General features: G+C 38.7%; 1 protein-coding gene across 4 annotated transcripts in view; it reads left to right on the plus strand.

The window, feature by feature from the left end:
• The window catches only part of etv1 (ETS variant transcription factor 1), a 33,210-nt gene extending 21,198 nt beyond the window's left edge, over positions 1–12,012 (plus strand). For all 4 annotated transcript variants that reach the window (XM_058053819.1, XM_058053818.1, XM_058053820.1 and 1 more), the window contains 7 exons: positions 35–223; positions 2,751–2,998; positions 7,208–7,279; positions 7,361–7,429; positions 7,505–7,674; positions 9,167–9,268; positions 10,787–12,012. In XM_058053819.1, coding sequence (XP_057909802.1) covers positions 35–223; positions 2,751–2,998; positions 7,208–7,279; positions 7,361–7,429; positions 7,505–7,674; positions 9,167–9,268; positions 10,787–11,008 — 1,072 coding nt within the window. In that variant the 3' untranslated portion in view covers positions 11,009–12,012. The remainder of the gene's footprint in view (positions 1–34; positions 224–2,750; positions 2,999–7,207; positions 7,280–7,360; positions 7,430–7,504; positions 7,675–9,166; positions 9,269–10,786) is intronic.
• The last annotated feature ends 2,541 nt before the right edge of the window (positions 12,013–14,553 follow it).

The following is a 14,553-nucleotide window of genomic DNA, read 5'->3' on the forward strand; positions in this document are numbered from 1 at the left end:
CAATGAATGCAACATGGTATTTGCCCTTCCGCAGTGCCTATGAGCAGAAGCAGCACGCAGGAATGAAGCCCTCCAGCCCAGTGACACCCCCCTGCAGCACCCCAGTGTCCCCCCTACATCATGCCTCACCTACAGCCGCCCCGACACCCAAACCTGACCGAACCTACGCTCACGTGCCGCTTTCGCAGTCACACCCTGACAGCGCCTACGCCATGGACCACAGGTACCGTGGCTCCTTAACAGGTTCTATCCATGCTAAGAATTTAGAATTAGAAGTTAGAATTAGCTGTGAAGCAGGGGTGTCCAAGGGGTGTTTTTTATTGGCCCACGGCACATTGGAAAAATTGACAAATCGTTTAAAAGATTATTAATAAAAAAGTCATCTAATGAAAAAAGTCATATTTTTAGATATTTTAAAGGAGACCTATTATTCAAAATTTTCTACCCTTTCTATTGAGTTGTGAACTCCTATAGAGCAGCTATACACAATAACCTGCACAGAAAACTGCATCATAGGTCCCCTTTAACATTAATTATGTTTTAAGTTGTAACTAACAAACAACTGAGTTGTAAGAAAATTCACAAGAAGAAATAGTTGGGAAATTGTATCTTGTTAGAACCTTTCCAAGAGTACACTTGTAATATTAGGAGGAAAAAAAATTGTAGCATAGAGTTGAAATATAAAAAAAAAATGTGTTTTTTTTTTTTTATAGAAGTTGTAATATTATGAGAAACAAACCAAATAAAGTTGCATTTTTTGTCAAAATATTATGGGAATGAAGTCATAAAAGTTAGATTGATTAGATTATTTAAGAAAGTTGAAATATTTGGATATATATTTAATATATTTGGAAAAAAATAACCAAAAAAAAAACAGCAAAGTTTTTACTTTTTACCTGCAGTCATGGAAAAATGATTAGGACCAACATTCTATAACTACATTTATAGGTGAGAAAAGTGGAAAAAGCATCATAGGTCCCCTTTAACATTAATTATGTTTTAAGTTGTAACTAACAAACAACTGAGTTGTAAGAAAATTCACAAGAAGAAATAGTTGGGAAATTGTATCTTGTTAGAACCTTTCCAAGAGTACACTTGTAATATTAGGAGGAAAAAAAATTGTAGCATAGAGTTGAAATATAAAAAAAAAATGTGTTTTTTTTTTTATAGAAGTTGTAATATTATGAGAAACAAACCAAATAAAGTTGCATTTTTTGTCAAAATATTATGGGAATGAAGTCATAAAAGTTAGATTGATTAGATTATTTAAGAAGAAAGTTGAAATATTTGGATATATATTTAATATATTTGGAAAAAATTAACCAAAAAAAAAACAGCAAAGTTTTTACTTTTTACCTGCAGTCATGGAAAAATGATTAGGACCAACATTCTATAACTACATTTATAGGTGAGAAAAGTGGAAAAAGCATCATAGGTCCCCTTTAACATTAATTATGTTTTAAGTTGTAACTAACAAACAACTGAGTTGTAAGAAAATTCACAAGAAGAAATAGTTGGGAAATTGTATCTTGTTAGAACCTTTCCAAGAGTACACTTGTAATATTAGGAGGAAAAAAAATTGTAGCATAGAGTTGAAATATAAAAAAAAATGTGTTTTTTTTTTTTTATAGAAGTTGTAATATTATGAGAAACAAACCAAATAAAGTTGCATTTTTTGTCAAAATATTATTAAGTATAAGTATATAAGTTAGATTGATTCGATTATTTAAGAAGAAAGTTGAAATATTTGGATGTATATATGAAGAGCTTGCAACCAAAAGGCGCTAAAATCCATTTTGACTGATTTTGAGAAAATCAATGATTTTTAATTACGCACATATCAATCTATTTGGTCACCAAGTCTATATTGCAAATGAAAGAGCTATCAATATAGGTCATAAAAATGCATGCTATAAAAATCCTGCACACACCATGTATTTTATATATATTTTTAAATTAATTCTTTTTTCGGATTTAGCGAAAATTTAAATTTGAAGTCACCTTTAACTTCTTCAATGGCATTGTTGTAAAAGAATGTAAGGTGCTTTAATGTGCTATGCTAATAAAATAATTACAACACAGAAGCCATTCTCAACATACAATACATTTTTTTTTTTTACAATTTTTAATAAATTCAAAAAAAGTCCAAAAAAAACTTTTTCACATTGTCATAATGGAGTATTTTGTGTAGAATTTTGAGGTAAGAGATGAAATTAATATATTAATAATAACATGACAAAATGTGGAAAAAGTGAAGCGCTGTGAATACTTTCCGGATGCACTGTATTTGGAAAAAACTAGCAAAAAAAAAGTTTTTACTTTTTACCTGCTGTCATGGAAAAATGATTATCCCAGGTACCTTTGTTTGAACAGATATAATGGTGACAACAAACATACATTTTTGGCAGTACAATGCTGTAGTTATTCATGTAAAAACTGAAGTGATTTGGGTTATTATCAAGAAAACCATGGAAGTTGCTCGATATCAGCTCTTAAATTGAATTCTTAGGAGCTATTTTTGTTATCCTTGTTGTAGTTGTACCAGGCATTAAAATGGATCCATAAACTGAAGGGTAACTAGTTATTATATCTACATGTGTTGCTTTTGCATGCTTTGGTTCATCACAGCAGAAAGTCAATCTCAATAGTAAAACATGCTTTGCTGTCATACAAGTGTAAAAATAAGTTAAGCATTGTCTCTTGTGGCCCACGTGGCTAATAAGAGTCAAATAATGTGTTATGGCCGTCAGATTTCGCCGCCAACTTTCCGAGCCGTGCCACTCGTTCCCCTCCCCGCCAGCGATGGCTCGCGACGGACGCCCCATCTACCACCGACAGATGTCGGAGCCCAGCATTCCGTTCCCCCCTCAAGGCTTCAAGCAGGAGTACGCCGACCCGCTGTTTGAGCACCCGGCCATGATGGGGGCGCCGCTCCCCCACCTGTACCCCGCCACCATGATGATCAAGCAGGAGCCCAGGGACTTCAATTACGACTCAGGTGAGCAAGTTTGAATCCTTTAATGCTGGCTCTCCACTCTAGTGTTGGCTGCATTGGAGCGTTATTGTTCCAGGAATGAGGGAGGGGGGGCGCTGATTGAGTTTGCCCATTATTAGGGAAGGAAAGGGGATCTGGTTGGACAGGGTGTCTGCAGCGGTCACCATTTCCTGTGGTGCTCTAATAGGGGAGTGGGTGGAGGTTACGCCTGGTTGAAGCTGTAAATCTGTCCTCCTACACTCGTCCTCTGCTCTTATTTGGAGGGCAAGGGTCATTAGCAGAAGCCTCTGGAGATCCTCAAGCTCCATCAGGTCGTCTTCTCCATCCGTCAAGCGCACTTTACTGACGCTATCCGTGTTTTCTTTTTTCTGCACGCTGCCATTGTTTTGGCATCACAATGAACACATTGGAGTAGAGCAGGGGTGGGCAAACTTTTTGACTCGCGGGCCGCATTGATTTAACAAAATTGCCGGGGGGGGGGGGGGGGGTATATAGTATTTTACACGAAACAGTCAATTTTTACACCTATATTTTTACACATATTTTACATGTAAAAGTGTCATGCTATCTGCAATATGTGAACTTTGAAATCATTTATTTGATGTGAAGTGTATTAGAAATTAAATGTATTATTATTATTGTTATTATTATTATTTTATTTGAATTACTATTGTTATTATTATTAGTTATAGTAATGTTATTATCATTATATTATATAATATAATATATTATAATTATTATTTATATTATTATATAATATATTAATTATTATATTTTAATAATAATAACAATAATATTGTTTCTTATTATTTTTAATAATAATAATATTATTACTATTATTATATTAATATTATTAACAACAATATTAATATAATAATAATAATATTATTATTAAAAACAACATTATTATTGTTATTATTATTATTATTATTATTATTATTATTATTTTTACTATTGTGCTTGTGTTCCTTTTTCCAGGAGCATTTTGTAAACAACAGACCACATCAAATAACGAAACTGATAAAGCAGCAATTTTTACACCTATATTTTTACACATATTTTACATGTAAAAGTGTCATGCAATCTGCAATATGTGAACTTTGAAATCATTTATTTGATGTGAAGTGTATTAGAAATTAAATGTATTATTATTATTGTTATTATTATTATTTTTATTAGAATTACTATTGTTATTATTATTAGTTATAGTAATGTTATTATCATTATATAATATAATATAATATATTATAATTATTATTTATATTATTATATAATATATTATTATAATATTTTAATAATAATAACAATAATATTGTTTCTTATTATTTTTTAATAATAATAATATTATTACTATTATTATATTAATATTATTAACAACAATATTAATATAATAATAATAATAATAATATTATTATTAACAACAACATTATTATTGTTATTATTATTATTATTTTTACTATTGTGCTTGTGTTCCTTTTTCCAGGAGCATTTTGTAAACAACAGACCACATGAAATAACGAAATTGATAAAGCAGCTACCTCAACCATCAAAAAGCCAGGTTGTATGTTGAGTTTAAATAAAATACTTTGGAAAGAACAGGCGGGCCATATTGAAACACTTGGCGGGCCGGATGTGGCCCCCGGGCCGTAGTTTGCCCACCCCTGGCGTAGAGGATGACGGTAAAAAGAGTCGAGCTTGTGGAGTTTTTGGATTTTGAAGTGAAGAACAGCCGCCATGAGAACGACTGCGGCTAATTTGTTTAGCGACAATTAGCGACGATTTCCGCCACGAGCCCATTAGTGTGATTACGCAAGAGAAATGGGCCTACATGAAGATTATTAAGGATCACTTTGGAGCCTGTTTGGCCCTTTTTGGTCACAAGCCTCGACTGCCATGTCGGCAGGGAGGAGAACTTTACGCTCTTCTCAGGGAGAAGTAGCCACAAGATTTTGTTTCATTTGTATTTTAACCAAAACGCAAACTGTCATGGTTTTCTCCGGGTACTCCGGTTTCCTCCCACATTCCAAAAACATGCTAGGTTAATTGGCGACTCCAAATTGTCCATAGGTATGAATGTGAGTGTGAATGGTTGTTTGTCTATATGTGCCCTGGGATTGGTGGCCGGTGTATGTACCCCCCTCCCACCTGAAGCTGGGATAGGCTCCAGCATATCCACACCCCTCGTGAGGATAAGTGGCATAGAAAATTGATGGATGGATTATAATAATTAATTATAATAATAAACATATAAAAAGGGCGGCACGGTGGTCTAGGGGTTAGCGCGCAGACCTCACAGCTAGGAGACCAGGGTTCAATCCCACCCTCGGGCATCTCTGTGTGGAGTTTGCATGTTCTCCCCGTGCATGCGTGGGTTTTCTCCGGTTTCTCCGGGTACTCCGGTTTCCTCCCACATTCCAAAAACATGCTAGGTTAATTAGCCACTCCAAATTGTCCATAGGTATGAATGTGAGTGTGAATGGTTGTTTGTCTATATGTGCCCTGTGATTGGCTGGCGACCAGTCTAGGGTGTACCCCGCCTTACGCCCGAAGACAGCTGGGATAGGCTCCAGCACCCCCCGCGACCCTCGTGAGGAAAAAGCTATCATGAGTCTTCATGATAGTTGACACAAAGGCCCGCTGTTGCCATTTGTCAGTGATATGATGCACACTTACACCCCTTTTTTTCTTTTCTTGAAACAAATGCATAAGATTTAGACACATGCAATAGAAAATAAGTAAATGTCATAAAAAAGTGGGCTAATAAATTGACACACAAATTTATTATTAATTCTGCGGATTTCAGAAAATAACAGATGAAATGATACAGCACTCTACAAGAAGCAATGAAGTCTGTAAAATTAAATAATTAAAAATGAAAAAAAAAATTAAAAAAAATTGTTAACTATAATGATGAAAATTGTAATATTAATGATGATTATAATGATGGTAATAATGATAAAGATTATAACAATAATGATAATAATAATAATATTACAATGATAATAATAACAGGGGAAACAAGACAGTGGCATGAACATGATTATATTTATAAGCTTTTGCTTCAGCCTACTCCTTTTGGGCTTGGGATCAGATACAGTAAACCTCGGATATATCGGACTCGCATATATCGGAAATTCGCTCACAACGGACAGATAAAAAAGAAGCGATTTTTCTGTAATGCATTTCCAATAAAAATTCATTGCATATATCGGATTTTTTATAACGGATTTCGCCTATTTCGGACAAAATCTCCAGTCCCGTTCCAATGCATTTCCATGAAATTTCCCTGGCATATATCGGATGGCCGCATCGTGGCGCTCCGATTCGCCGAATCGTGACAGGCCGCTATACGACGTCATTTGCAGCGTTTGCAGCGTTGCCTGCGCGTCCAGGTACATTGGAAACATAGTCAAGGAAGTGCCTTTTTATAACGGATAAAATCCCATTTACGCATATACCGGATATAAATCCCATACATATATGCGTAAAACGGACATTTTCCGGTATACGCATATAACGGATTTCGCTTATATCGGACAAAACCAGTGGGAACAATTGAATCCGATATATCCGAGGTTTACTGTAGTTGAATACAAATGTAAATAATGGAAAGTTATATTTTGATTGATGTAAGAAATGCACTGTAATGATTCATATATTTGCCCAAATAAAGGAAAATATATATATATATATATATATATATATATATATATATATATAAATTCTTAGCTTCCTTTCATTTTCCACCATGTGGCCTCTTGTGCTATACAGTCAATGATCGCTAGTGTCTAAACTTGGCCAAATCGCTATCATTAACCTTACCAGTCCATGCACCTGTGTTACACAGGGAGGAGGGCGGGACATATGAGCATGCAGCTCATTTAAATGTTGACAGCCGCTTTGCTAATGCACGATATTATTATTATTATTATTATTATCATGCAGAGAAACAGGTTGTCAGGTTGTCTCTGTGCCCATCTTGTCAACTTGTGTTTTTTTTTCCATTTACTTGCCAAATCTTGCAGACGCCGTAAGCGCGTATTAGCAGTGTGATATTCCGAGCTCGCCCCGGGGGGCCGCGAGGGTCTGGTTCTTTAATCAGAGCCAGTGGTGCGGCGAGTGAGCAGACTGTGACAGTGTGCTCTTTCAAGCCACCTCAGGGCCGCTTTCAACGGACGCTTTTTTTTTTTTTTTTTCTTGTCTGACTTTCAGCCGAGGTGCCCAGCTGCCACTCAGTCTACTTGCGCCAAGATGGCTACCTGGCCCACGCCAACCGGAGCGAAGGTACCAGCGGTGATCCGTGTGGATGTGGTCCCAATGCTGTTTGGAGTGGTCACAACATCAGTGCTCCTTCTCGTTGTCCAGGTTGCATGTTCGACAAAGTGGCCAGGCACTTTTACGATGACACCTGCGTGGTGCCGGAAAAGATGGAAGGTGAGTTCCTCAACGCTTCTTCAGCACTTCTTCTCGTTCCTGCACGGGTTTTGACGCAGTACCGTTGTTCCGCAGGCGACATCAAGCAGGAGGCGGGCCTGTACCGCGAGGGCCCGTCCTACCAGCGCAGAGGCTCACTGCAGCTGTGGCAGTTCTTGGTGGCGCTGTTGGACGACCCGTCAAACTCGCACTTCATCGCCTGGACGGGCCGTGGCATGGAGTTCAAGCTCATCGAGCCGGAAGAGGTGAGAGCCGGCCTCGGATATATCGGACTCGGATATATCGGAAATTCGCTCACAGCGGACAGATAAAAAAGAACCGATTTTTCTGTAATGCATTTCCAATAAAAATTCATTGTATATATCGGATGTGGCCCCCGGGCCGTAGTTTGCCCACCCCTGTGCATCAAATTAAATTCAGGTTTGTGTCAAAAAAAAAAAAAAAAGACAATCAACCCAAACATTTTCTTAATTATTATGTATTTGCAAGGCCTGTTTGAAATTGTCTAAATGCGCCAATACCACTCATCATAAATACATTAAAAATGTACAGTTAATCTGTAATCTGTACATCTTAATGATACAGCACTCTACAAGAAGCAATGAAGTCTGTAAAATTAAATAATTAAAAAAATTTTAAAAAAAATTGTTAACTATAATGATGAAAATTGTAATATTAATGATGATTATAATGATGGTAATAATGATAAAGATTATAACAATAATGATAATAATAATAATATTACAATGATAATAATAACAGGGGAAACAAGACAGTGGCATGAACATGATTATATTTATAAGCTTTTGCTTCAGCCTACTCCTTTTGGGCTTGGGATCAGATACAGTAAACCTCGGATATATCGGACTCGCATATATCGGAAATTCGCTCACAACGGACAGATAAAAAAGAAGCGATTTTTCTGTAATGCATTTCCAATAAAAATTCATTGCATATATCGGATTTTTTATAACGGATTTCGCCTATTTCGGACAAAATCTCCAGTCCCGTTCCAATGCATTTCCATGAAATTTCCCTCGCATATATCGGATGGCCGCATCGTGGCGCTCCGATTCGCCGAATCGTGACAGGCCGCTATACGACGTCGTTTGCAGCGTTGCGTGCGCGTCCAGGTACATTGGAAACATAGTCAAGGAAGTGCCTTTTTATAACGGATAAAATCCCATTTACGCATATACCGGATATAAATCCCATATATGCGTAAAACGGACATTTTCCGGTATACGCATATAACGGATTTCGCTTATATCGGACAAAACCAGTGGGAACAATTGAATCCGATATATCCGAGGTTTACTGTACTAACAGTGCTTTCATTCACTTGTGTATTGAAATGCATGAGAAAATCCAAGTGGGATACATTGTGGTCATCTACCGTCATGCCTAGAGGCTAGCTCAAACTTCGGAATGCAAGCAGCGAAACACTGGTGGAGCGTAGAGGCAACAGAAACAAACACACCGCCGGGCTGTGGGCTCAGACCGGCGGGTGGGGACGGTGGGCAGGTGGCGGGTGGTGTGCTAGACAGGTGTCGCAAACATCTGCTTCCTCCTCCACGGGGCGTTTGACAAGCTCGTAATGAACAGTCATGGCTGCACGTGCTCTAATCTCCATCATTAGCACGATGCGGACTCTTAGCTTTGTTTAACGTCACAGCTGTTGCCAGTCTTACCGTGTGTGTGTGTGTGTGTGTGTGTGTGTGTGTGTGTGTGGGAAAGGTGGCACGTCGATGGGGGATCCAGAAGAACAGACCGGCCATGAACTACGACAAGCTGAGCCGATCACTGCGCTACTACTACGAGAAGGGAATCATGCAAAAGGTAACGTCGGGGAAGTCGGACAAAGCTTTTTCTAGTTTCACTTTTGAGCCTTGAATGGCAACCAAAGTTGGAGGCGGAGTCAAACCTCTTTGAACCCGTTTCTGTACAAAACCAGTTTTCCTGCTTCTTACAAACCGGCAAGCATCCATTTCCCTGCTTTATTGGATCGTTCTTGTGCTTTACACAAATTTCAAAGTCCAGCAAACTAGCACGTTTGTCAAAAGTGAAATCAATGGCGGCATTGAAAAAGAAGGAAATCATTAAAATACTGTTTTGACATTTATAAATAATAATCATAATAATAATCATTTGTATTGATTTCATTTTTATTATTATTAGTTTGCACGCAGGTCACACAGCTAGGAGACCCTGAGTTCGATTCGGGTACTCCGGTTTCCTCCCACATTCCAAAAACATGCTAGGTTAATTAGCGACTCCATATTGTCCATAGGTATGAATGTGAGTGTGAATGGTTGTTTGTCTATATGTGCCCTGGGATTGGCTGGCCACCAGTCCAGGGTGTACCCCGCCTCTCGCCTGAAGACAGCTGGGATAGGCTCCAGCACCCCCGTGACCCTTGTGAGGAAAAGCGGTAGAAAATCAATGAATGAGTTCTCCTCCTAGTTTGTGTGGAAGTGGTAACTTTTTGGCTTTTTGGCTTCTTTCCCCACTCTCGGCCATCTCTGTGTGGAGTTTGCATGTTCTCCCCGTGCATGCGTGGGTTTTCTCCGGGTACTCCGGTTTCCTCCCACATTCCAAAAACATGCTAGGTTAATCAGCCCCCCCCCCCCAAATTGTCCATAGGTATGAATGTGAGTGTGAATGGTTGTTTGCCATGGTGACTACCAGTCCAGGGTGTACCCCGCCTCTCGCCTGAAGACAGCTGGGATAGGCTCCAGCACCCCCGCGACCCTCATGAGGATAAGCGATAGAAAATGAATGAATGTTTATGAAGGTTTGACATATTTTTCGATCAGTAGCTATTACTTTCCACAAATACATAATAATACACAAATACATAATAATACACAAATATATAATAATACACAAATACATAATAATACACAAATATATAATAATACACAAATACATAATAATACACAAATACATAATAATACACAAATACATAATAATACACAAATACATAATAATACACAAATACATAATAATACACAAATATATAATACACAAATACATAATAATACACAAATATATAATAATACACAAATATATAATAATACGCAAATACATAATAATACACAAATACATAATAATACGCAAATACATAATAATACACAAATACATAATAATACACAAATACATAATAATACACAAATACATAATAATACACAAATACATAATAATACACAAATACATAATAATACACAAATACATAATAATACACAATCCAGCTCAAAAAGCTAAATATCCAATCTTCTAAAGATCTAAAGCTAAAATCTTTTGTTCCAACGCCCCCATCACCGCATTCCCACGCCCCCACCATCCCACCCTCCCCAGGTGGCCGGCGAGAGATACGTGTACAAGTTTGTGTGCGACCCCGAGGCCTTGTTCTCCATGGCGTTCCCGGACAATCAGCGTCCTGTGCTGAAGACCGACATGGAGCGTCAGATCAACGAGGAGGACACGGTGCCCCTGTCGCACTTTGATGAAAACATGGCCTACGTCCAGGAGGGGCCCTACTGCCAGCCCCACCCCTACAGCGAGGGCTACGTCTACTAGCCCCGCCCCTTCCTCCCAAATGACCTCCTTTACAGGAAGTGATCATGTTGTTCGACGTGGAGTGGATGACGACTGAACATACGTCCTCCCTTATTATTATTATTATTATTATTATTATCGCTATTATTACTATGATTATATGTGCCCTGTGATTGGCTGACTACCAGTCCAGGGTGTACCCCGCCTCTCACCCCAAGACAGCTGGGATAGGCTCCAGCACCCCCATGACCCTTGTGAGGAAAAGCGGTAGAAAATGAATGAATGAGTTCTCCTCCTAGTTTGTGTGGAAGTGGTAACTTTTTGGCTTCTTATTTTGTCTTTCCCCACCCTCGGTTTATGATTCTGTTGCTCCCGTCTCTCGGACGTGCACTTTATGGACCCCGGCGGCTCTTTAGCGTTCTTTGTTTGTACAAACCCAGCATGCGGCACAATGAGATAGGACTCCTAAGGTGCCGACTTGACATTCTTTTGGGAATTTTACCGGAATTTTCCTTCCCAACGCAACCCACGACAGAACGGTCGCTTCCTCCTCGTGTGTCATTTCAAGAGAATACTTGATGACTTCATCCTCACGCCGACGGCGGAGCATGGAAGAGCAGAAAAAAAATGGAAAGACATTAGGCTCCACCCATTAGCGATCTCTGGCCCCGCCTCCGTCTTCTCGTGAGAGTGATCACGTGTGCACCCTGTTTACCATCATCGTGGGCGACTTCATTAGGTACCTCCTCCAGGTCAGCGAGGCGACCAATCCCAGCTCGCCAAAATATTAGGAACGCTTCTCAGTGTGAGGAAATGCAGTTCCACACCCACAGCAATAATCAATCAAATATGATTATTTGTTATTTCAATCGGGACACCAAATGTTGGGGGCCGGCTAGCATCACCTGCTAACAGACATTAGCTTTGTTTTCTGGAACGCATCCAAATGGACTCATCCTTCCTTCAGATGCCGTTTGTGTCCCACGCTTCAATCAATAAAAATATGGCTTTTGGTGGCAAAGTAAGGAAGCCTGGGGGCGTCGGTCTTTTGTGATATTTAGTCGACTTGTTTTTCTAGCGGAACAAGTTATTGAATTTCTCCCATGATTGATTACTTTATTTTCCAGACTATAAGTCCACAAGAGTAGACGTCATCGGTCGGCATCAGTCAAAAGTCAACTGCAACTGCAGCTCTAAAATGTCTTATTTTGGAATATCATTGAAAAGCCTTAAACCCCATATGATGAAAGTGGAACATACGTATGTATTTCAAATACAGTAAACCTCGGATATATCGGATTCAATTGTTTGTTTGTCCGATATAAGCGAAATCCGTTATATGTGTATACCGGAAAATGTCCGTTTTACGCATATATGGGATTTATAAAAAAAAAAAGGAAATGCATTACAGAAAAATCGCTTCTTTTTTTATCTGTCCCTTGTGAGCGAATTTCCGATATATCCGAGTCCGATATATCCGAGGTTTACTGTATATGTCTTAAGTGGACATAGTACATAGTGTAAGTGGTGGTTATGTTTAGGGCTATATATACTACAGTAAACCTGGGATATATCGGATTCAATTGTTCCCACTGGTTTTGTCCGATATAAGCGAAATCCGTTATATGCGTATACCGGAAAATGTCAGTTTTACGCATATATGGGATTTATATCCGGTATATGCGTAAATGGGATTTTATCCGTTATAAAAAGGCACTTCCTTGACTATGTTTCCAATGTACCTGGACGCGCAGGCAACGCTGCAAACGCTGCAAATGACGTCGTATAGCGGCCTGTCACGATTCGGCGAATCGGAGCGCCACGATGCGGCCATCCGATATATGCGAGGGAAATTTCATGGAAATGCATTGGAACGGGACTGGAGATTTTGTCCGAAATAGGCGAAATCCGTTATAAAAAATCCGATATATGCAATGAATTTTTATTGGAAATGCATTACAGAAAAATCGCTTCTTTTTTTATCTGTCCCTTGTGAGCGAATTTCCGATATATCCGAGTCCGATATATCCGAGGTTTACTGTATATGTCTTAAGTGGACATAGTACATAGTGTAAGTGGTGGTTATGTTTAGGGCTATATATACTACAGTAAACCTGGGATATATCGGATTCAATTGTTCCCACTGGTTTTGTCCGATATAAGCGAAATCCGTTATATGCGTATACCGGAAAATGTCCGTTTTACGCATATATGGGATTTATATCCGGTATATGCGTAAATGGGATTTTATCCGTTATAAAAAGGCACTTCCTTGACTATGTTTCCAATGTACCTGGACGCGCAGGCAACGCTGCAAACGCTGCAAATGACGTCGTATAGCGGCCTGTCACGATTCGGCGAATCGGAGCGCCACGATGCGGCCATCCGATATATGCGAGGGAAATTTCATGGAAATGCATTGGAACGGGACTGGAGATTTTGTCCGAAATAGGCGAAATCCGTTATAAAAAATCCGATATATGCAATGAATTTTTATTGGAAATGCATTACAGAAAAATCGCTTCTTTTTTTATCTGTCCGTTGTGAGCGAATTTCCGATATATCCGAGGTTTACTGTAAAATAAAAAGAATTCTTCCTAAATGACTAATAAATAAAACGCAGTCTAATCCTATCTTAGTATTAAATACCATGTGGTCATGTGATTTGTTGTTACCAATGGGGACATGAAGTGTTATTCAGTGGAGACTTCATGACGCTCCATGCCACTTATCCTCCACTCCTGTCTCCTTCCCAGTCACATCTCCACAATTGGTGACCCTCGACATGAGTAATATGCCGATATGCCGTATCGGTGCTGCTTGGCGTTAACAAGGCAGCTAACAACACCTATGCTATCTATGTATGTCCGACGTCTGGCGTCCGAGTGTGAGGACTAACATAGAATGTGATCAAGTATTTCCACGTCATGCCCCCCCCCCCCCCCCCCCCCCCACTGAACATCCACTTTCTCTCATGTCGGAGAAACCATATCAGGCACCATAACAGAATAGAACATTAACCTAACAAGCAGGTTCGGGCTAAGCAAGTTCGCCAAGCTCCCGATCTCTTTCCCCATCACTGACTGTCGACAGTAATATCAGTCAGTATGAATTAACATTGAAATACGTGTTAAATCTAAATATATATTTCATATATAAGTCACAGGAAGAAGCAAAAGTGCGACTTGTGGTCCGGAAAATACGGTAATTGGTCAAGCAAAGAAATGTTTCCCAGTTCATCCGTTTATTTAATGTAATCATCCCCAAGCAGGGACATTTGTACAACAGGGAAAATGAAAAGTATGTGTATGAAAATATGAAAACCTCTGAAGACTACCATGTGTATAGAGAGAAAAAAAAAACAAACTCAAATCTGTTACTTTGGGTAATAACAACAAAAAAGTACAAATATATACATATATAACTTGTAAAATGACTTACAATTCATATTATGTTGCTTTGACATTTGTAAATGTATTTTCTGGATTCATTTTTTCCTATTTATAATAATTATTTTTGGTTGTTAAACATGTGGGCATTAATGAATATCTTTAATTCCAGTGTGT

This window comes from Doryrhamphus excisus, chromosome 17 (assembly GCF_030265055.1).
Source record: "Doryrhamphus excisus isolate RoL2022-K1 chromosome 17, RoL_Dexc_1.0, whole genome shotgun sequence".
NCBI classification, from domain to species: domain Eukaryota; kingdom Metazoa; phylum Chordata; class Actinopteri; order Syngnathiformes; family Syngnathidae; genus Doryrhamphus; species Doryrhamphus excisus.